Raw genomic sequence first — 20688 nt, 5'->3', positions numbered from 1 at the left:
AGACTCAAGCGGCTATGCCCTTCGATGGTCAGCCGTTGACTGAAGATATATTCTTCAGTGAACGGGTCGGCTAATAACGCTGCCGTTCTGCGACAGTTGGATGATGAAAAATTTCGCTCGTATCTTTCAAATGTGTGTTAAAATACACTCGAAGTGTTAAGAAGCGTCGTTCTTTCTCTCCCTATCACCTTTACCTAGGTCTTTAAATCACTACGCAGCGTTAAATACCGTCTCATATACGAAGCATCCATTTCATCTCGTTCAAAATTAGCGCATCCGTGATGTATTACAGTTACTCTGAATTTTTTTCCCATACGAACACTTTTCGAAAAACGATTCTGCTCCTCCACCCAACGCAGATACTTCACTTGCGACGAGCTAAAACAGCGTTTCGATTCTATGCCTATGAAAATTCAAGATCGAGAGAGTAAATGAAGAGTTGTTGGAATGATTATGAATACTAATGTTATGGAATACATCGAGCGCGCGTCGAATAGAATCCCATTTCGAAATGAATAATTCTTCTATTTTTATATCATAGCCAATTATTGTAAACAATCTGGTTTGTCTCCTGGAAAATTATAAAATTTATAGTATGCATCACGTACCAATCGTAAATGGGTCATATTTATCAATATCGTACATGGACCGCACATACATACCTATATCCTTTTATTTATCATATACTTTTTGGTCTCCGCATCATTATTACATCTGATCTATTATTATTTATGATCTATTCATGCATTCTTCTCTCGGGTACCTATACTTTAATTAAATCACTGTTTTGCTACGAATATTGGACGAAATTTGTTCTCAGTATCAATTTCTTGCATCACCGACAAGCCGGTAAGTACACACAGGTTAAGTACTGGCTTGGGCTTACCCATAGACTTATAAAAGTCTATGGACTTACCATTGCGAAGACTGTGTTACTCGGAAGGCGAATGCAGCCAGCATCAAGACGAAATCGGTAACTCTCTGATGTTCTGCAATAAGTTCTCAACTCTATCATTGGAAAATCTCAGGGAGCGTAAGCGCACGACGATTTTTGGTTGTCACATCAAAGTCCATTGGGGCAACTTTCTTTACATTCTTCAGTCAACGCTTCAGGAAGTAAAGAAGTAAATTCCCTAGATTATTCAATATGTTTATCGACAAACAACTCACCCGCTGAAAAAGAATGGCTTCGGTACTGGATAGTAAGCGCACATCGTTTATTTACCATCACCCGATTAATACAGAGCATGCTGACCGCAGCGAAGTGCAACTGTAGTAGTCGAAACAGAACAAATCACAAACATTAACAATCTACACGATAATGCGCGGACGTAATTATTCGTCAATGATAAATCATAATTTCTTTATAGTATAAAGTAATGTTCTATTGCACACACTGGTGAAATCATTTACTTATTCGTATGAAATCTCGACATAAATTTCGTGTGCATTTAATTCACGTGAAATTACATTGTTTCATGGAAGTACCAATTGCTTGAAATAATCAGTAAGTTTAATCAGGACCATTGCGTACCTTTTTTATCGCATTTTATCGAATTAGCTGGTAGATTTTACTTCCACTTTCAGATAGCCGCGAACGGTCGAACACATATTATACCCACGTCTTGTATAAGCCTTTCTACGCTTCAGAAGTGCCAAGTGTTGAGATCCGAGTTAAAGGCTGTAAAAATTTTATATTGATTCCACGTTAATATCGAATTACTGACACTAATCATCTGTGGGGTGAAGAGAGTTTGGAATTGAAATCTCCAAACAGTACTGCTGTTCTTAATCTCATCAGAACGTCGATTCCAATGTTTTCGTTCAATTTCGTTGGTTAATTCGATGATATTGAATGCAGCGCAAAGTGATGTCTCTAACATTTTTTAGCATAGAAATTCTATGTTTATGTAAAGCGCATTGCGTCGCCTGACATTAACTCGCATTCGTTTACTGCGCGTTTATCTTGCGGTTTTGTGGTTCAAAGCAGAATCGTATCGAGCTCAAAGCTTCAACTGAAATGAAACTACAAGGATATTTACTGGTGCTCTCATTCGACGTTTGCACATTCAGAAACGACCACGGCACAATGAGCAACAACACAAGGGCTCATTGATTATATGGACCAGTGAAATACTGTTCGCATTAGGGACTGACTTTCGATATCAAATATTCAACAATTAATATTACGTGGGACAAGATAATATCGCATGTGAATCAAGTTCCTAGTTGTATCAGCGAAAAGGGTGGTGATTTAATGTGCTTAACAGAAAGCGCGAAAAGTCCGTGACACGTTATTCGGAAAACGATACACTCTGTGAGGAGGGTCAAAAATAAAGTTTTGAAATGTGTTTGGTTTTGGAATAAAATACAGAAATTTTCCATTCTATACCGTCAACACAGAGGTTTTTAAAGTAGTGTATACCAGCAGGCGTTCTCGATTTTCATTTCCCCGACTGAGAGTTGTCCATTTAAGAGGAGTTCGAATCCAAAAGATCCGTAAAATAAAACAGCTTTGCGGAAAACGAGTAATATTCCCACGGCCCTCAAATCGTTTACAACCATGGTGGAACCACCAAGTATGCCTAATAATTCAGACTACGTCGAGCCTAATCCTCTCGACACAATGAGTGAGACTCTACCAGACACAGATGAAGTGATCAAGATAATGGAACGGGGGACATTGGCCTGCATATTTGACTTAGAAAAACGCCCGGAGGATAAACAGCTCATGATACGGAGGGAAACCAGGCAAATCATTTGGAAAAGAAATGTTAATCTTCGCTCGTACGATGGTTCCGGTAGGAAATGCACTCTCTTGGTAAAAATAAAACTTACGTACCTCTTACGTCAAACTCGTTATTGAAATACCTGTCGAAATTTGCAGTCGAGTTCAGGGACATCAAAGAGATCAGAAGTGGCAGGTGCTCCAAGGATTTTGAAAGATGGCACTCTGAAACAAAAAAAATGAAAGCAGTGCGGGCTTTTGTTATCTATTACGGATCTAAGTTCCTCCTTAAAACAATATCTGTATACGGTTTGTAGAAATGCTTTCGTGAACCTTTGATTATTAATTTCAAAATACACACTAAGCAGCATGTTTTATTTGAAAAAAATCTGTTAAGTGCCTACTGAAAGAGACCGTTTAATTTGGGAGTTCGGTCTACAGTGTTTGATGAGTGATACCAAGAAAGCTTCGTCCGCCGCGCTGTTTCACAGTTGGTTGCAAAAAGAGTTTTATGAAATGCAAAGCGCGCAAGGAACGTGAGTAAAATATTCTAAAGCCAGGCAATATCTGCTGCTATTTTCATTCCGTTAATAATTTCATATTGATTGACTTGAATACGTTTAAACAGAATGGAGTTAAAAAATCTGAAGGTATTTTTATCACGTCACAATTGTAATCTTTCCACCCCGAAACTTAAGGAATTTTTGGAAAATTTTAATCCAGAAAATAAAGACGAAATAGAATTTGGTGCTGCTGTTAAACTGTATCACAAATTATTGTCCGAACACGAAGTGAGTATGTGCATAGAACTATTTTATACAACACACAACAATCGTAATAACCAACGATTCTTATAGTGCTGACAATTTGTTCTTTCAATTTAGAAATTCACGGGCTACGACAGATTACTTAGTTATTCGGAAAACGGAGAAACCATGACTGTCCAAGAGTTTCATAAATTCTTGAACGAAGAACAGAAAGATCCAGTTACAGATGAGGCAGAGGTTGCTCGATTTATTACGGAATATATTCACGAATTACGAAAAGATGATGAAACACCTTACTTAATGATGACGGAGTTTTTCGAGTTTTTATTTTCCAAAGAAAATGAAATTTGGGATACGAAAAATGACCAAATTACACAGGATATGACTCAACCTTTGTGCAATTACTGGATCGCCTCGTCTCATAACACGTGAGTTGACGAGAAACTCGTTCGATCAGGAAACCTTTACAATCAATTATTTTTTACGCTGATACCAATGATATCAATGCTCATTCGTACTGATCTTTATGACATAAAGATACTTGACTCGCGATCAATTGCTCGGCGAAAGCAGCTGCGAATCGTACGCTCGAGCTCTGAGATCAGGCTGCAGATGCATCGAGCTGGATTGTTGGAACGGATCGGATGGAATGCCTGTCATTTATCACGGACATACGGCAACGCCAAAAATCAAGTTTATCGACGTGATAAACACCATCAAGGATCACGCCTTTGTTACTTCTGAGTAAGTATTTATAGGGTATATAAGCGTCATAAATAATCCACAGTATATTGTGAAAAATGTATGGACGTCAGTTTTCACCAATTGTTTCAGTTTTAGCCAAATTTTGAACTTGTACGTTCGCAGAGCTCTATATTTCCGAAACGATCGATTATTATATTGAATAATATATACTTTACAGTTACCCAGTCATCCTTTCGATTGAGGAACATTGCGACTTGTATTACCAACGCAAAATGGCTTCGATCATGCGAAAAGTGTTCGGTAAAATGCTCCTAACGAAACGTATCACCAGAGTCGAGCCAGAGCTTCCGTCTCCGGAAATGCTACGTGGAAGAATAATATTGAAACACGGAACACTCCCGGATCACGTAGAACAGAAACCAGTGGTAAAGCAACCAATTCCCGACGAAGTGGAGCAGGAAATGGACCTAAGGAATACCATAAAAAGCGGTATTTTATACCTCGAAAATTCAGTTGAAAAAACTTGGATTCCGCAATTTTTCGTACTGACTGAACGGAAGTTGTACTACACTGATATTATTTTGAAGAATTCGGAAACAAATGTGGAAGAGGAAGAAACAGGTTCGACACCCCGGGCATCTGGAGTGAGCGTGCCATTTTACTACACATCACACTACACAATAATTAAATATTCATATACACTTTTACGGGATTCCAAACACACATTTGTCATGCACATTTTTCTTTCGAAAAGGACGTGCCGAACGAGGAGTTACACTACGGGGAGGAATGGTTCCACGGAACGTTGAGCAAAGGAAGACAAGAGGCGGAAGAGCTGCTCAACCGCTTTTCGCACCTTGGCGATGGGACGTTTTTGGTCAGGCAAAGTGGAGTCTTTGTGGGTGATTACTGTCTCTCGTTTTGGCACGGAGCGAAGCCAAATCACTGCCGCATCAAATCGAGACAAGAGGGGGGCCGAACAAAGTTCTACTTTGTGGATACCATGTGTTTTGACGACCTTTACAGCCTCATAGTATACTACAGGACCCACCCGCTCAGAACCCAAGTAATTGTTTATCTGATATATAATTTACAATGGCAGGGCTGAATCTCGGATGATTTCAATTCAAAGACAACTCTCTTTCGTGAGAGATTCACATAGTCAATTTAATAAGAATAATTGTAATGTCATCTTTCTAATGTCAAATGGTACGAAACACGAGGCTCACCAGCTCGCTATAAATGTTTCCCGGCTGAGTCGTAAAAATGATCACTGATTTGATTTACGCTTTGTGTTATACAGCAAAGATTAACGATTTTGCTAACTCAACCGGTCCCTCAACCGAGTAAACATGAAGAGAAGAATTGGTGGCATCCTGAATGCACTCGTGAAGAAGCTGTTAAGCTTCTGAAAGAAGTTTTCCTTGACGGAGTCTTTTTAGTGAGACAAAGTGAGATGGAACCCCATACATATGTTGTTTCATTCAGGTAACTGTTAAAATGATTTATCATCCGGAATTGACGATAGATTATAACGTCGATTCTTCACCTTTCAAATCAAATTATTCTGCACAAACTGCAGTCTTTTTAAAATAGTAACGAATTTACCAATCGTTTTGTGTTGAACAGAGCAGACAGAAAGATCAAGCACTGTAGGATAGGGGTGGAGGGTCGCCTTTACACTATCGGTGTTTTCCAGTTCGAAAGCTTGGTCGAATTGATCAGTTACTACGAACGTCATCCCCTTTACAACAAGACTAAACTCTCTCATTCTGTTACCCAGTGTCAAACAATGATGAATCAGAATGGCGTGGTAAGAATTATAAAATTCATTTCACGTTCAAATGGTGATGATTAACGAATCATTCCACGCCACAGTATAAATACAATTTTGCCAAAGCTTCTGAATTTTTCAATCAAATAACCTTTCAACTTTGAAAGTGACGAAGAACGAAAGCATATTATTGCTTCGGTTGCCAAGCACTGCCATTATTTCTTACACGTTATACGCAGTTCAGCACAGAGTGACGTTGTGGTCTTAAGTTTATTTTTAGCACTTTCTTGCCGATAAATGTTGAGAGGAATTCTCAAGCTAACAGCGGTTTGCGTATCGCATACATTTCAAAATAAATATACTGCGCAGAAAGCACTGCTTTCACTTTTAACATAATTATAATTATTTTCCGTATTATACTTTTCAAAGTAAATTAAATAACTAGTCTAGTAAGGCATTAAAGTTAACTACGTTCGTAGAATCATCATTATTCATCATTCATTGAATGCAAAAACTTTGACTTGTATTTTGTTGTTCTTTATCATTGTTGTAGAACGCAGAGTTTGCAGCCCTTTGCTCGGCTGGATATATGGATCACAGTTATTTCGCCGCAACGGTAAATCATTAATCAAGGAAATGACCATATGACTTTACGTCATTGGCGGTTTTCGATTAGATCGTGAATTTTTAAACCGTAATACGTTTATTTTCGATAATTTTTATCACATCGCGATCGCGTCGTATGAGTATTTGAGCATGAAATCAAGTAAATATGAATTTCAGGTAACGGTGAAAGCGATTTATGATTACATAGCGAACCGAGACGACGAATTAACATTTTCGAAACACGCGATAATTACAAACGTCAACCGCGGCGACGGAAACGGAGGCTGGTGGCGAGGAGATCATGGAGGAAAAAAGCAACTACTATTCCCTTCCAACTTTGTTGAGGATTTTGAACCCGACGTCAATCACGATGAAGTATGCTACGGAGTCGAGAGAATTTACATATTTATACCCTTTTTTTCAAACTTCTTCAACATTTTTCAACACCCGTTGTTATTCATAACCTTGTGATTATAATTTAATTGATAACATGTTTACATCACAGTCGCCGGAAATGATAATAGTGGCAAATCTTCAAAAAGGATCCCTTGATATTATGGGCGCAGAGGCGACTTTCATACCACGAGACCGGCCAGGAGTCAGTGGCATTATCAGAGTAAGAAACTCGAAAGTACCCGACGTAGTTTTTGATTTAGCTGCGTTGTCAGATGATTCCGCAAAGGATTGGATGAGGTGCCTTAAAGAAGCAGTGAAACACGCCAGCGCTAAGGTATTATCGCATATTTACTCGCTGAAGAATATTCATCGACGAATTTCAGCCTGCAAAGTTACACCGAATATATACTAAAAAAATTGGTCCCTTCCTTCGCAGCAAAAGAAACGTAACGCAATGGAGCAAAAAAAGAAGATAGCAAAGGAAATGTCTGATCTCACGATATATTGTTGTACTGTTTCATTTGATAAGGAGTCAATAGTCCAAAATGGATTTGTATGCCACCAGATGAGTAGCTTCCAGGAAACAAGAGCTCAGAAGCTTATATGTACTCTGGAAAATAAATTTTTCCTCAAGTATCACCAGGTAAAATACGCGTAGACATATTTTCACGCATAATTTGAGCTAAGCTAAGGAGACGACCTTCAGTCATATCATTTTGCAAATTTTCAGTTTCAACTAAGCAGAGTCTACCCAGCAGGATTACGATTTGCTTCCTCAAATTACAATCCCGTTCCCCTCTGGAATTCAGGAAGTCAAATGGTAGCCCTGAATTATCAAACCGGGGATAAGTACATGCAGCTGAACCAGGGAAAGTTTCGAGAGAACGGCAAGTGCGGATATCTTTTGAAACCCGAGTTCATGAAGAAGGATCACTTTGATCCGTACGATAAGAATACGCTGATCGACGTAGACACTCTGAAACTTAAACTGATAATCATCGGCGCGAGGCACTTGAGGCAATTGCCGAAAGGACTCGGTTACCCTTCTGTCGATATTGAAATTATCGGTACCGATTTTGATACCGGGGCTCACAACAAATACACGACACAGACTGTAGGTGAGTTAAATCGAAGAAAATATTTTACACCTGTATAACATGTATAATAATCCACGTCCGAGTTATTTTCACAATATGATCATTACCCGATACATCTCTTGGTTTTGCTCAGTTATGAGAATAATAACTAATGAAATACCTATATATTTCAGAGAACAATGGCTTCAATCCAATATGGGATGAATGCTGCGAATTTGAGGTAGACAATCCAGATTTTGCCATGTTGCGATTCGTTGTTCACGACGAAAGTGTATTTGGAGAGGGTATTTTCAACGGCCAGGCTACCTACCCGGTACAAAATTGATTTATATCTTCAATTGCCTTTGAAGAAGGAAGTTCAGTCCAACCTCCCAATAAGAAACCAAAAGCCCCCAAGGGGAAGAGTTTTTCGTATATATCGCATACCCCCACCTGGCGCGCGCTCCGCGCTCAGTGACACTGTCCGTCTCTCTCACTCTTTTTCGCATGCGATCCTCTCAATAGGAAACACGCTCGAACAAATTCCTACTTGTTATTCCCATCGCTCATGCAAAAATTTTTTTGACTGCGCGTGGACATTTATCTAGCGAATCTTTGTTTCACGTCTGAATTTCGATCACATAACTGTCTTAAAATGACCGAAACGTTGAAAAAGCGTAAGAGATCAGACTGCAGTGTACAAGTCGAAGAGAATGTTACGGAATCTCCGCCACAAAGTGATATTAATTTAAACAAAGAGGTTGCTGTGACCAAACGTAATCGATATACGTTTGAAGAAAAGAAGAAAATTTTGGAAGAGTGTAAAACCCCGAACTCTCGAGAACTCTGTGCGAAATACGGCTTGAATAAAAGTGTTCTCAGCAAATGGAGATCCAATGAGGAGATAATAAAGAATGCCGTCAAAACGAGCCATTCGAAAACATTGAAAAAAGTTTCAGAAACAAATGAACGTGACGCCAAATTATTCATGTGGCTTTCTGATTGTCGTTGCAAAGGCATTGCAGTTTCTGGACCAATGCTATGCCGACAAGCTCTCGTGATAAACTCTCGAATCGGCGGACCAGAAAATTTCAAAGCAAGCCACGGGTGGCTAGAAAAATGGAAGAGACGAACCCACATTAAAAAATTAAAAATCACCGGTAAGTATTATCACAGGTCACAGGTGATTGGAAATATAGGGGAGGAAAAAGATCGGAGCACCTAACAAAATATGTATAGTTTTGTGTTAGTAAAAACACTCTTTTACCTTATTTCCTCCTTTTTCCTCGTAATTAAGGAATATCTTTGTGTTTTACTCGAAATGTATTGCGAAAAATTGCGACTCTTGCATTTACATTAGAAACCTGGCCTTTGTGAGGTTTATATGTTTCATTCTATGATTGTTTTTCGGGTTATTCAAAATAGAATTTTCATTATTCTACTTTTTACTTAATTTAGCTTTTTACTTGATTCTGAACTTTCTTTTACTCTCTTTGTTACTCTCTGTTTTTATGTTCCATGAAATCTTGTCAACGTCCACATATATCTGTCAAATAAATACAAAAAGATTCAAATAAACTTTTAAATTTTGTGTTACATTCACAAACGCACACACACATACTCACGTACGCATCCACACATCAATTGACACCACAGCGTTCACTCGATTTCGCCAAAATATTCCCTTTCGGGCTGGTTTCTTAACCAGAGGTTTCGCGCACAAAAATCTCGAGCTCGGAGTTCAAGTCGGAGTGGGGGAAGCGCTCGAGTGAGGAACTGGGGAAAGTTTCTTATTGCCGGGTTTCTTATTTGGAGGTCGGACTGTTGTTCTGAAATGTATTAATCGATAATAAGAGACTCATCGGCTCTACTAAATATTTTACAGTAATTTGCACATTAGCAGAGATTTCATTATTGAAGATTGGTAATAGGAAATAAAAACTTGTACTTTATTCAGGTTCGTTGTTTGAGGTCAGGTTTCAGAAGTGTGCCATTGCAAAATAAATTCAGCGAAGAGATGAAATTTGCTTCACTATTAGTTCATCTCACCATTGAAGTTGTAAAGGTAAGTCGAACCATGCTGTATAAAAGAATATGTGCAGTAAGTTTATAAACAGCTTTGGTGTTATATTGAATGATTGTCTAATTATCTTAATTTACGATTCCAGAAACCTGAAATAACAAGGACCGACTCATCTAAAAGCGGATTACATGAGAGTGCTCTGGAAGTGAATGACATAACTGAGAACGGCAATGTATCAGTAAGTAGAAGCGTACATCTTAAAAACATTCATCACAAGTTACCAATCAATCATTCTCTGACAAGGAATGACTCACAAGTAGCATACCACGTAGTCGGCATAAATACGTTATTGCAGGAATCAGATCCCGATTCTTCAATTTTCTACTACTCCGTTGGAAGCAGCTCTTCCCAGAGCGAATTGGATATGACTGGTCACAGTCAGATTCTTATACCGTAGAAGATTTTCAGCGATAAGAGTCCAAGCGCAATGGTCTGATGGCAACTTGCTTGTGGAAAGGAACGTCTGAGGCCTGACTATCTGAAGAAGCGTTTGTACCGCATAAGCGTCACTAATTACGTATGTAAAATATTTCACACAGCGGTGTCGACACCTTGTTATTAAAGTGGTTCACCTTGGCACGTTAATGCTTACTGAGTAATCGATGTCAGAGGAATGTTGTGCCAAGTGTGAAATACCAATATTTGACGTTTCGTTCCAGAGTGATCGTTGATAAAAATTGGGTCTTCAACTGAACAAAATAATCGTTATAATTATTATAACCGTTATTTTTTTATTATTATTGTTGATATTATTTATATTTCAGTCATATTATACAAACAGTTATTCTTTTACTTTTCACCTTATGTTTCAGATTAATATAAGAATTTATACGCGCTTGAACTTACGAATGAACGTGACAAACACATTATTTTGATCTCTTCACTACAGATTATTGTTATATTTTTGATTATTCCTCTACTACACGACGAAGGCATATCCGGTTAGATATGGAACTTTAGTTAAGTTTTCGTGAACCTCGTACGTGTAGATGTGTTTCATACCGTAATACAAAGGTTTGTAATACATTGGCACACACAAATACATTATATATAATGAAAAAAAATCACTGCTATAGATATAAACAATACAAATGCCATCAGTAATTTGAATCCATTCGTATACCACCTTCGATACCACGAAGAGCAATACTTTAAACATCTAATACGAATTAGTATGTGCCATTTAATAATATTCTGTGAAAAAATCAGTCTCTTAAATTCATGAAAATTTGCGAATCACCTTATACGATTTAGCCTTGACTGCGAAGAAACACCATATACGTATACGTATGTATACATATTACGGAGGTGCGAGTTCCCGAAAGCTTGCGAAGCAAGGTTTGGGTTCGGGACGGGTTTGTATCGGATCGGGTTTTTTGGCGATCCCGAAATTGTTGGGGAACCCGAAATCTTCGTAAGACCTGAGATCTGTGGGAAACCAGACATTTTTGAAAAACAGGAAACGTGGGTAGCCTAACTTACCTAAAATTTGTAATATTGGACTAAATGCTGCTAAAAAAAAATAGCAAATAGTATATACATATAAATGACATCAATATTTTCAGTAAAAAGTGTATAATTTTTCATCGGGAGATCAGGAAATCCCAAAAATTTCGATTCCAAAAAAAAATATTCAGCATTCTCATCCCATTTTTGAGTCATGACGAAAAGATGTGTTTTAAAATACCTGATTTTACAAAAAAATTTCATCGATATTAAAAATGTTCATCGTCGCATAAAGGATATTTCGATTCGCGACACTTTTCCAAATTAGCAGAAAAATTTCGAAAAATTAGAGGTATCAATTTTTGACCGAAAAAAGCCAAAAAATCTATTGGACATCAAAATCTGAGGGGGTAAGGTCCATGATCCGTTGGTTTGATGTGGAATGCCCGATATACATATAATAGATATGGTAGGTAATACTACGCGTTTTTCACTGAATCATCAGCCTCAACTTCATTCGTTATTATATGGCAACATTAAACTGGTAAATACTAACTCGCTATTATGTAATCCAGGATGTGAATAGAACAAAGAGCCCAAATTCGAATTAAGCACATATTGTAAACGTTATTTCTAATATCGATTGGGAAGTTTTTGTTATTCGTTACGGACGTTAATGACAGATTAATATTAATATACGATTGCTAACTCAAATATAATTTGAATCATGTGAATCCATGATGAAACGTAATTCAAGGAAATTCATTAATGTTTGATTGCTACATCGAGATGTAAACTTTAATACATTTCAATTGGTATAGTGTCGTTTGAAAAAAAAACGTCGAACGAAGTTTGGTAATTTTTCGTCTTCTGTTCAAAGTTCTCGTCTTTTACTTGCACTGTTTTTCACGTACATACTTTCACATTTGAGCTCTTCGAAAATTACGCGCCATACCTGATACACATTATATAAATATATTAAGAAATTACACATTAATGACAGTTCAATCGATTGGGGATTTTCATTTTGACTTTCCAGGTCAAACAATATTATGTAACAAGTTCGATTTCTCATTCGCAAGTAATAGCTGTCACCTTGGCTGCGACTGATTATTTGAATTACATAAATGTAGAAACCTCCACAAAAGAATAATATTGATAGAATGAACTTCTAACGTCTGCTTATTTATCCGTCTTACCTTGCGAACAATGTTTCTTTATATTTTCCACCTATTAATCCAAAGGAGAGGAAAAAATAACCTTTGTTCAATTGTTTCAACTTCACAAACAAATGACGTTTTCAAATTGATGTTTGCTAGGATAACAGATAGTATGATTTAGACTGACGGTGAGAGGGCCTTAATAAATAAAATATATAATAATAATAGATATAATACAGAAATGAAAAAAATTGTTGACCTTATTTCAAGAACTATTCTTCGCATTCAAACAATAATCAAGAATTCTCATTCTTAAAATTGATAAAACTGCGATGCTGCGAACAAAGCCAAATCATAACTTTGATTGAGGGACAGAGGAAGCACGTGCGGCTGGCAACATTCTGATATCAAGGTACGATCCTGGAGGACTGAGTAACTTCAAATTATCTAATTCTGAAATTAATGCACTTATACGTATTTTGTCAGGGGAGTAAGCTGTGTGTGGCGGTCTTCCAGATGACTTTATAATGCCCATCGAAACAAGGCTAACAAGTGTAGAAGTATAAAGGTCGAGAGATAAAGAATAAGGGAATCTAAATATTCCTTGACCCTCGAATAATAACAGCTCTGTTTGTTTTTGTGTGTTTTTCAATATGTAGCATTCTTTAGCTTCACCGATTTCATCGTTCCACTGAAACAGAGCGATAAAAAGAATTATTTTAAGAAAAAGGGAACGATCTATTGAGTATACAAGTTGTTAAACTTGATTTTCTCAAATACTCTAAAACAAGATTTCACAGATATTCATAGTGGTGAATGATAGCAAACTATTTAGATGAAGAAGGACAAACCAGAATCAAATAATGAATCTACTTGAAACAAACTACTTGATTTTGAATATGAATCGAATATGGAATAAATCAAGCTTTTCATATGTCACAAGAGATGTAAGCAACGGATTTACTTCATCTAATCAGTGCCACAGATAGAGTCAATGTAATATTACAATTATACAGATATTACCTGATGGAGAACAGTGCACGTGACATAAGAAGCAGCGAGGAAAGGCAACAAGAGATTTCGTAGGAGAGAGAAAAGTTTATTGTTATTGCCTGTCACCAAAGAATTGTTCTCAAGCCGTACGCAATCCTCAGCTATTAGGAATGATAATCCTTCTTCCCACTCTGCCATAGCTATAGGTTTTTCAGAAACAAGTGCAAACTCGGTACAAAGCAATTCTCTGAGAATTGTATACCTTGCAAACGATGACTCTGTAAAAACCAATTTCATCATCTATCGGTTAGATTTTGAATACTTTTTGTTATGAATAGCAAAATTTGTATCACAACCAATTTCTCAGCTATTGACCTAGTTCTACAAGACTACAGCCTGTCATTACTGTTGTCTGCATTACTGACTCATATTATTATTTCAATTCTATGTTCATAAAATGCAACTACAAGTTAGAGATAATTCACTATCGATTGTCGGTTCAAAATATCAACATCTGATGTAACTATTGAAGAAATTTACATAGACCATTCGTCATCATTTCCGAATAATTGACCTAGATTATTTATAAATGTGTATTTACCTTTACTAGTACCAAATTTGACAATAGATACTGCTACTAAAGCTGGCTTAGCCAGGAATGCCATCGAGGGATTCACGTAAGTTGCCATATTAATTGCTGGCACAGCTAAACGCATAGTTTTCTCAGTCAACACATGGCCTTTTACTTTTCTTGGATCGCAGGCTTGGGATTCTCTGTGTCTTTCCATCAGCATTAATTCACCACATGAATCAAATTTAAGCAGCTCGCGATGTGTAAACAGAGAATCTAATACTTCAATTTTCACATCGTCGTCATTCACATCGCTTCCAGGTCTGTACAAGATCAATGTTTTTTACTTAGCCTGTTTCCTATGCGAAAAAGGAATCAGGTTTGTCACATTCATATTTTCGTAGGTTTTACCCCAAGCATTAAAAAAATCCTAACGACCAATCATGCAAAGTTGAAGACAATTATGTTTGCGCACAAATAAATACACGTGAGAAACATTCTTGGCTGGTCAATACTAAACAGTGTTCACTTCATGAAGGAATTCAAAACGGTCGTGAGTTCTAACAACTTGGAAATAAATATTTAAAAATGAGAAACTGTATTCTTCAACAATATTGAAGGTTTGTAAAAGTTGTCGAAAGCCGTTACATAGTGTTCACTTACTTGTTCCCTCCAGGATGAACTAGAGCCTTTATTGCATGAGTAAAGATGTCTTTGAGCCAACGATAATCAGCTAATAAAGTTTCAAGAATATAAGGCTTTCTAGGATGAGAGTGTACCCTTTCATTAAACAGCAAAGCTATAAGATTGAACGGTGAAAGTGGGGTGTGACGTTTCTGACTGTCAATAATTGAATATGCCAATCCAGTGACGACTTCAGTTGACGGTTTAGAATACGGGGATAAAGCACTTTTCCTAAGGGAATCAACGTCAAGAAATTGACGTGCTGAAATAGGCGGTGCTACATTAATGTATGCATTTCCATAGGCACAAGGTTCTTGCAAAACTGACAACGATTTAAAAAGTCCTGTCGTGGATTCTGGTGGTTTGGGAACTCCCAATAATTCGTACGCAAATAATAGCTCTTCCAATGGACGATCGTACGTAATACTCACTGGAACAAATTTAATATCGGGCACTTCCGCCTTCCACAAAGCATCTAAAATCATCCCGAGCAAACCTGCCAAAGGTAGTAAGTATCGCAAATATATAAAACTAACGAATAGTAAAAAAAAAAGTCGAATAGACAGAAATACATCTTTTTTACTGCTCACCATATTTTGGTGCCAAACTTTTCTGGCTCCTGCTACGCGTACCCTCAATAAAAAATTCTATCGCCCTTTCGCTATGTATCACGATGGATGATATATATGCTTTAAATACTTCCTTGTATAATTGGTCGGTGGCAAAACTGCGGCGCATGTAAAACGCTCCTGTTTTACGCAACAATTCACCAACGACTTGCATTCGATAAAAGTCCATCCCACTAGCTATGTTTGGTATAGCCATATCGTTAGAGAAAAGTACGTACGACCATAATATAAAGTCTAAATAACTTCTGTGAGTTGGTACGTAAACATACTGCACCGAGTCGTTACGCATTTTTTCTTTAAGATCCAACAGAAAAGTCTGATTTACTCGAACACTCTTGAGTATCCTCTTTAAGCCTTTCGTCACTAAGATACCTAGACAGAAGAACAAATATTAGCATTCCCATGAATTATTCATCATCCTCTATTCCTAAAGGTAATTCTTACTATTTGACTAAACATTTGCCAATATGCATCTAATTACTATCTCGAGGATTTGTACATTTAAACAGACCTCATATTCATGAAATCCTTTTATTTTTCATCTCTTTTTTCAGCTCTCAGACTATTAGTATTGAAACATTTTTCAAGCTTTAACAAGTTAGAGATGTTTTGTGGCTGATTTTTCTCCATCTCAATGATGAATTACATACAATAATGTCAGAGATTCTCGTGATACAAACAATTGATGTGTAAAATTGAAATTATCAACTACTTTGCAATATAGAATAAATAGTTTATCAGCGCTGTCATACAAACATGACGTAACTTGTTGTATCAAAATTATGGAAGACCGAAAAAAAAATCAGCACAATCACACAGTTGAAACGAAAATTAACTGATATAAGTGATTCAATTTTGGAGTAGAAACAGCGAACTTCTGAAACGAGTTTTCTGTTTGCTACAGACTCTCAAATTACATGTAGAGACATTAAAGTAGTTTACCAAATTGATGAAGAGTGAAAAAGACATTTATTGGAAGCTTGATAAAATCTATTTAATGTGGGTAGATAGTATACGATATGTGGAATTACCTAGACACCTAATCGCTGACAATTGTGGCGCGCCTGCCATTTCTTCCAACATTTCACGAGCCTCATTTTTCACAACAGAAACAGGAACTTTTCTGTCACTGGCTAGAGCTTGAATCAATAAAACTATCCTGGGACTGTCCAGGATTGCTTTGATAGTTTGCTCTCTGGAGTATCGCAGAGCACTGGGCAACTTATGGGGAAAAACAGGATGAAGCGAACGGAACATCCACATAACATCGCTTGATACTCGTCGTTTTTCGAGCAAGTCTGCAAACATTGTATCTGCTCCCTGCGAGCCCACTGTTTCCACCGTTTTCTGCATCATTCTTTCACCGAATGATTATCAATTCCAACAATCCGACTCACCGACAATTCAAAGGTGTAGTCATCGGATATTGAGGTGGGAAATAATTCATGCAAAGAATTCAAGATAGGTTTAATCTCATTAGCGTTGGAAATTCAGTTCCTCAGGCAACAACATACAGTGTCGAAACATCGGGAACCTGGCACATTTAAATACACCCAATAATTGGCATCGCATCTGGACAGTGACCACTTATTAAACACCACCCGAATTCACTACTTCTCGCCTATGGTCATTTCATATTTTTATCTCTTATTCGGCAGACAGAAATTAGATAAACAACGCTATGCCAACTTACCGCGCTACTTCACAAGCAGACGAAACGCGCGAAAATGATCGATCACCTACATACATACACACACTTCGCGCACATGGGTGAATTATATAACCTCACACCGGCAAGTGTACGATGCTCAACACTACAAGGGGAATACCTTTTCCAACTGACTCGACCGCTCCGATTGGTCGTAGTTCTGAATTTTGCCTCTTATCTCTTCGCTCCGAGGTTCGATCCTACCCTGACACTTCCACGCCGTGTTATGCGGCTATTCAATCGTGTGACGTACAAGATTGCAAGGTTGTTCGATGCGTCGTCTCACTTGCGACAGCTTTCTTCGCGGTGCCAAGGCCTCGCTACGATTATGGAAGGATAACAACTTTTCAATTATCAGTCAACGTTGTAAACGTAGTTATTTTGAAGTTTAAGAAAGCTACAATCGCCGGTGCCGCCCGACCGCCGACTGCCGACTAATAACTATCCTCAGGTACTATCGGAAGCCTCTGAAGTCTGGCGATTGTCAACAAACAAAACGGCGCGTTTCTTTCCGAGTTTGTACCGTGGCTTGCAGTAAACGGCATCGAGGAATCCGCAAACGATTATTTAAAAGAGGGAACTAATTGGCGATCTCTCTGACGCACCAAAATTGCAAATTAGGTGTTTGTCTGGCCATTATTATGTAGCGATATACGATTCAAAGTTGAAATAGATAAAATTTCTGCAGCTGTAGCGGTTTCTACTTCAGATAACCTCAAATGTTGTTATTGTCTTGAATAAACTTTGGAATGTTGATCTCTTCTCGGACTACGTTGCGTTCCGTTTTAGTTGATTCAATTCGTGTTATCAACGCAATGATGAATATGAAAAAATGATAAGTTTTAGAGTTTTGAAATAGATTATCCCGACACAATAAAAAATTTAGAAACGGGTCAGGACTGGTCCGTTTCGAAAATTACTCACTATTATGAAAACGAAAGCATGGCAATCAGGGTTTATGATGGATATAATTGAAGATATGTTGCAATTCGACTTACAGGGGATTGTTGCTTACAGGATGGCTACATGCACCAACACAGTAGCAATGGGCTTAGATGCGAATCAATCGAGCAAAGAGAACACGGAAAACGGTAACATTGGAAACATTGCACTGCCAGCAAATGACACAGCAGCTGAAAATTTGTCTGAACCATCTCGATGCTTTGTATGCGACGTAAAAGTTCAAGGCCGTTATTACGCTTTGGCCACTTGTCGAACTCAAAGCAGCAGAGCTCGCGTTATAGAGAAATTAGGCGAGCTTGTTGGCGAGAGGTATATTGCTCTTCGGTTTTTATGTTTGAATTTCACGCAAGATGAAAAATTCGTAAAGCTTTGTAATCACATTTATTTAGTCCTAATACATTATTTGTATCCATTAGGTAATTAATAATTTGTTTTCAAATCATCTTTCACAGATATATGGTTGTCATCTCAGAAGATGACCTGATATGCAGAGGATGTGCCAATCTGATGAATACTCTCGATAGACTTGAGAATGAAATGCGGGGTGTAAAAGATGTGATTTTGCGCTTCCTAGAACGCAAATATTCATTGGAGGAAGGAGAACTTCTGGGCAGCAGTGAAACGGTTAAACCTTGCCAGCCACCGCAGATCACTAAGAGCCATACCCAAAATGGGAGTGGTTATCACGGACGGAAAAGAGCAGCTGTTAGTGCTGTGGATGTATCCTCCGACGGAGGAAAGCAAAAAAAATCTAACAATGTTTGGATGCAATGTGACAAATGTCGATACACAACTCGGTACAACGCATTTATGGTCCATCACATTCGACAACATATTAAACAGCGTATTACGTGCGACAAATGTGGTGTACAAATAAAAAATCAGCAAAGTTTTCATCTCTGCAAAGAGCAAGAATTCAAAAATGAAAGTGTTGATGTGCCAGAGATCCAAAATAATGTGAAGGGTACGCACCAAAGTTTATACAGTATCTATTCTTAAGGAAAGTGATCGAAAAATTGTGATCTTAATCCAGTTTATCATACTTCAATATAGATTTGGGTTTGTCTAGTACGTACGGTTATTGCAATTGATACTAGGATGACATTTAGCTATCTGTTCATAAAATTATTTCATGTCGCACAAAGCAATCAACTTTTTTTTTCCCAGGTCGAGCCTCGGTATAATTATATTGTTAATTGTAGAGTGGTTCCAAATTGACAACTTTTCACATTTGTTTTCCACAGAGCCTGTGGTGGAGAGTTTTGCAACAAGTACAATTGCGCTCCCAAATTGTGAAAAAGATGAACATATATCAATTGTCATCCCGCAATCGGATCATCAATTGGAAGATGAATCAAAAAAGGAAACTGTGCAGCTTATCCGACTGTCAAGTCCTGATCATCTTGATCTGCAAAATATGGTTACTTCAGGTATATCTTTTGACAATTTTCTTTATGTGATTTGAATTCTAATTCACATCTACCTGGGTTATTACGAGTGAGTTGTTATGATAAAATTTTCTTCACAGGAGATGTAAATATGACTGGACACGAGGTGTACGTACGAGTATTACAGCATGTTGAAGATGAACATGGGAACCCTCAGGTGGCTGTCGAATCTAACAGTAACGCGGGCATGGTTGTGAGTGTAAAGGAGGGGTCCGGCAAACAGATGCTAACTTTAGCAGAGGACGGTAGTTTAGAAATGGTTGAAGTTACTTCGTGGGATGACGTTCATTCTTCCCAATCCGATCCAGACTTGCCATTTTAAAGGTGCTAATTCTAGCAATGTTCAAGTTATTTCGTTATACTATTTACGTTTATACGCAAAGATTACTTCTTACCTAATGCTTTAACGTTTAAAAATTATACTTGTCATCAGGGACCTGATAAATTAAATGTGTTAAACAAGAAAGTTTAGAGTTACTCGTGATCACGAAAAGTTTTAAATGACCTTTGGCACCTGGATATGTTTAAAGTTTCACTTTTATTCGTAACCGAAAATTGCTTCATTCCAGGATTCGGTGTAATCGTTTGGTAAGACAACAGTAGAAGGCAACCTCGATTGTTATTCTTATCTGCTCTTGTTTTAGGGAAAATAATATAAACAAATATAATTTTGCCCATGCCAATATCGATTTAAATCTCATCTAAACTGACTAGCGTCTAGTCATATCTTACCGAGAAAGAATACTCTGGTTGTTTCTTACATTACAATGATTTCTGCTTATATCTGTGCTGACTTGGCAGTGATTATTATTGACCACCACGTTGTGACACTTTACGGAAAGCATAGAATGTCTTAATTTGAGTTTTCGAATTATGGATTTTAAATCCTGGCTTTCTAAATTTTCATAAAAATTTCACGTTTTTCCACTACTCCATATTTCTATTAGGCAT

At 37.6% G+C, this 20688-nt stretch overlaps 3 protein-coding genes and 1 long non-coding RNA gene across 9 annotated transcripts; 2 read left to right on the top strand and 2 right to left on the bottom strand.

Moving 5' to 3' along the window:
• Positions 1-577: 577 nt before the first annotated feature.
• LOC124213013 (uncharacterized) lies at positions 578-4826 on the bottom strand. The gene is made up of 4 exons (XR_006881796.2): positions 4701-4826; positions 2872-2953; positions 1535-1681; positions 578-1270 (listed from the first exon to the last, which is right to left on the bottom strand). It is a non-coding gene; the product is annotated as an uncharacterized lncRNA (long non-coding RNA).
• Positions 1858-11576, top strand: LOC124213005 (1-phosphatidylinositol 4,5-bisphosphate phosphodiesterase gamma-1-like). Its single transcript, XM_046613760.2, has 19 exons — positions 1858-2801; positions 2888-3037; positions 3126-3264; positions 3357-3519; positions 3613-3923; positions 4033-4239; positions 4418-4844; positions 4955-5266; positions 5504-5688; positions 5830-6013; positions 6528-6590; positions 6758-6955; positions 7086-7310; positions 7413-7619; positions 7707-8094; positions 8247-8386; positions 10010-10117; positions 10221-10313; positions 10431-11576. Exons 1-19 carry the CDS (start codon positions 2564-2566, stop codon positions 10530-10532), a joined length of 3840 nt encoding a protein of 1279 aa, XP_046469716.1. The 5' UTR covers positions 1858-2563; the 3' UTR covers positions 10533-11576.
• On the bottom strand, positions 10818-17504 carry Dhap-at (dihydroxyacetone phosphate acyltransferase). 2 transcript variants are annotated; one of them, XM_046613761.2, is made up of 7 exons: positions 17312-17504; positions 16650-17152; positions 15580-15990; positions 14969-15485; positions 14336-14628; positions 13765-14012; positions 10818-13432 (listed from the first exon to the last, which is right to left on the bottom strand). In XM_046613761.2, the coding sequence occupies exons 2-7, from the start codon at positions 16972-16974 to the stop codon at positions 13094-13096; spliced, it is 2133 nt and encodes a 710-aa protein (XP_046469717.1). In that variant the 5' UTR covers positions 16975-17152; positions 17312-17504; the 3' UTR covers positions 10818-13093. The 2 variants fall into 2 exon arrangements, with proteins under 2 accessions (XP_046469717.1, XP_068989963.1); XM_069133862.1 differs by having other exon boundaries at positions 17448-17504.
• A 103-nt stretch (positions 17505-17607) lies between these two features.
• On the top strand, positions 17608-20686 carry LOC124213009 (uncharacterized). 5 transcript variants are annotated; one of them, XM_046613769.2, is made up of 6 exons: positions 17608-17777; positions 18344-18598; positions 18742-19253; positions 19534-19719; positions 19818-20061; positions 20307-20686. In XM_046613769.2, exons 2-5 carry the CDS (start codon positions 18345-18347, stop codon positions 20057-20059), a joined length of 1194 nt encoding a protein of 397 aa, XP_046469725.1. In that variant the 5' UTR covers positions 17608-17777; position 18344; the 3' UTR covers positions 20060-20061; positions 20307-20686. The 5 variants fall into 5 exon arrangements, with proteins under 5 accessions (XP_046469725.1, XP_046469723.1, XP_046469721.1 ...); XM_046613767.2 differs by having other exon boundaries at positions 18327-18598; positions 19818-20686; XM_046613765.2 differs by having other exon boundaries at positions 17609-17777; positions 19818-20685.
• Positions 20687-20688: the final 2 nt, after the last annotated feature.

The sequence above is a fragment of the Neodiprion pinetum genome, chromosome 2, assembly GCF_021155775.2.
Source record: "Neodiprion pinetum isolate iyNeoPine1 chromosome 2, iyNeoPine1.2, whole genome shotgun sequence".
Lineage (NCBI taxonomy): Eukaryota > Metazoa > Arthropoda > Insecta > Hymenoptera > Diprionidae > Neodiprion > Neodiprion pinetum.
The sequence above is the reverse complement of the archived record's forward strand: the minus strand, read 5'-3'. Positions and strand labels throughout refer to the sequence as shown.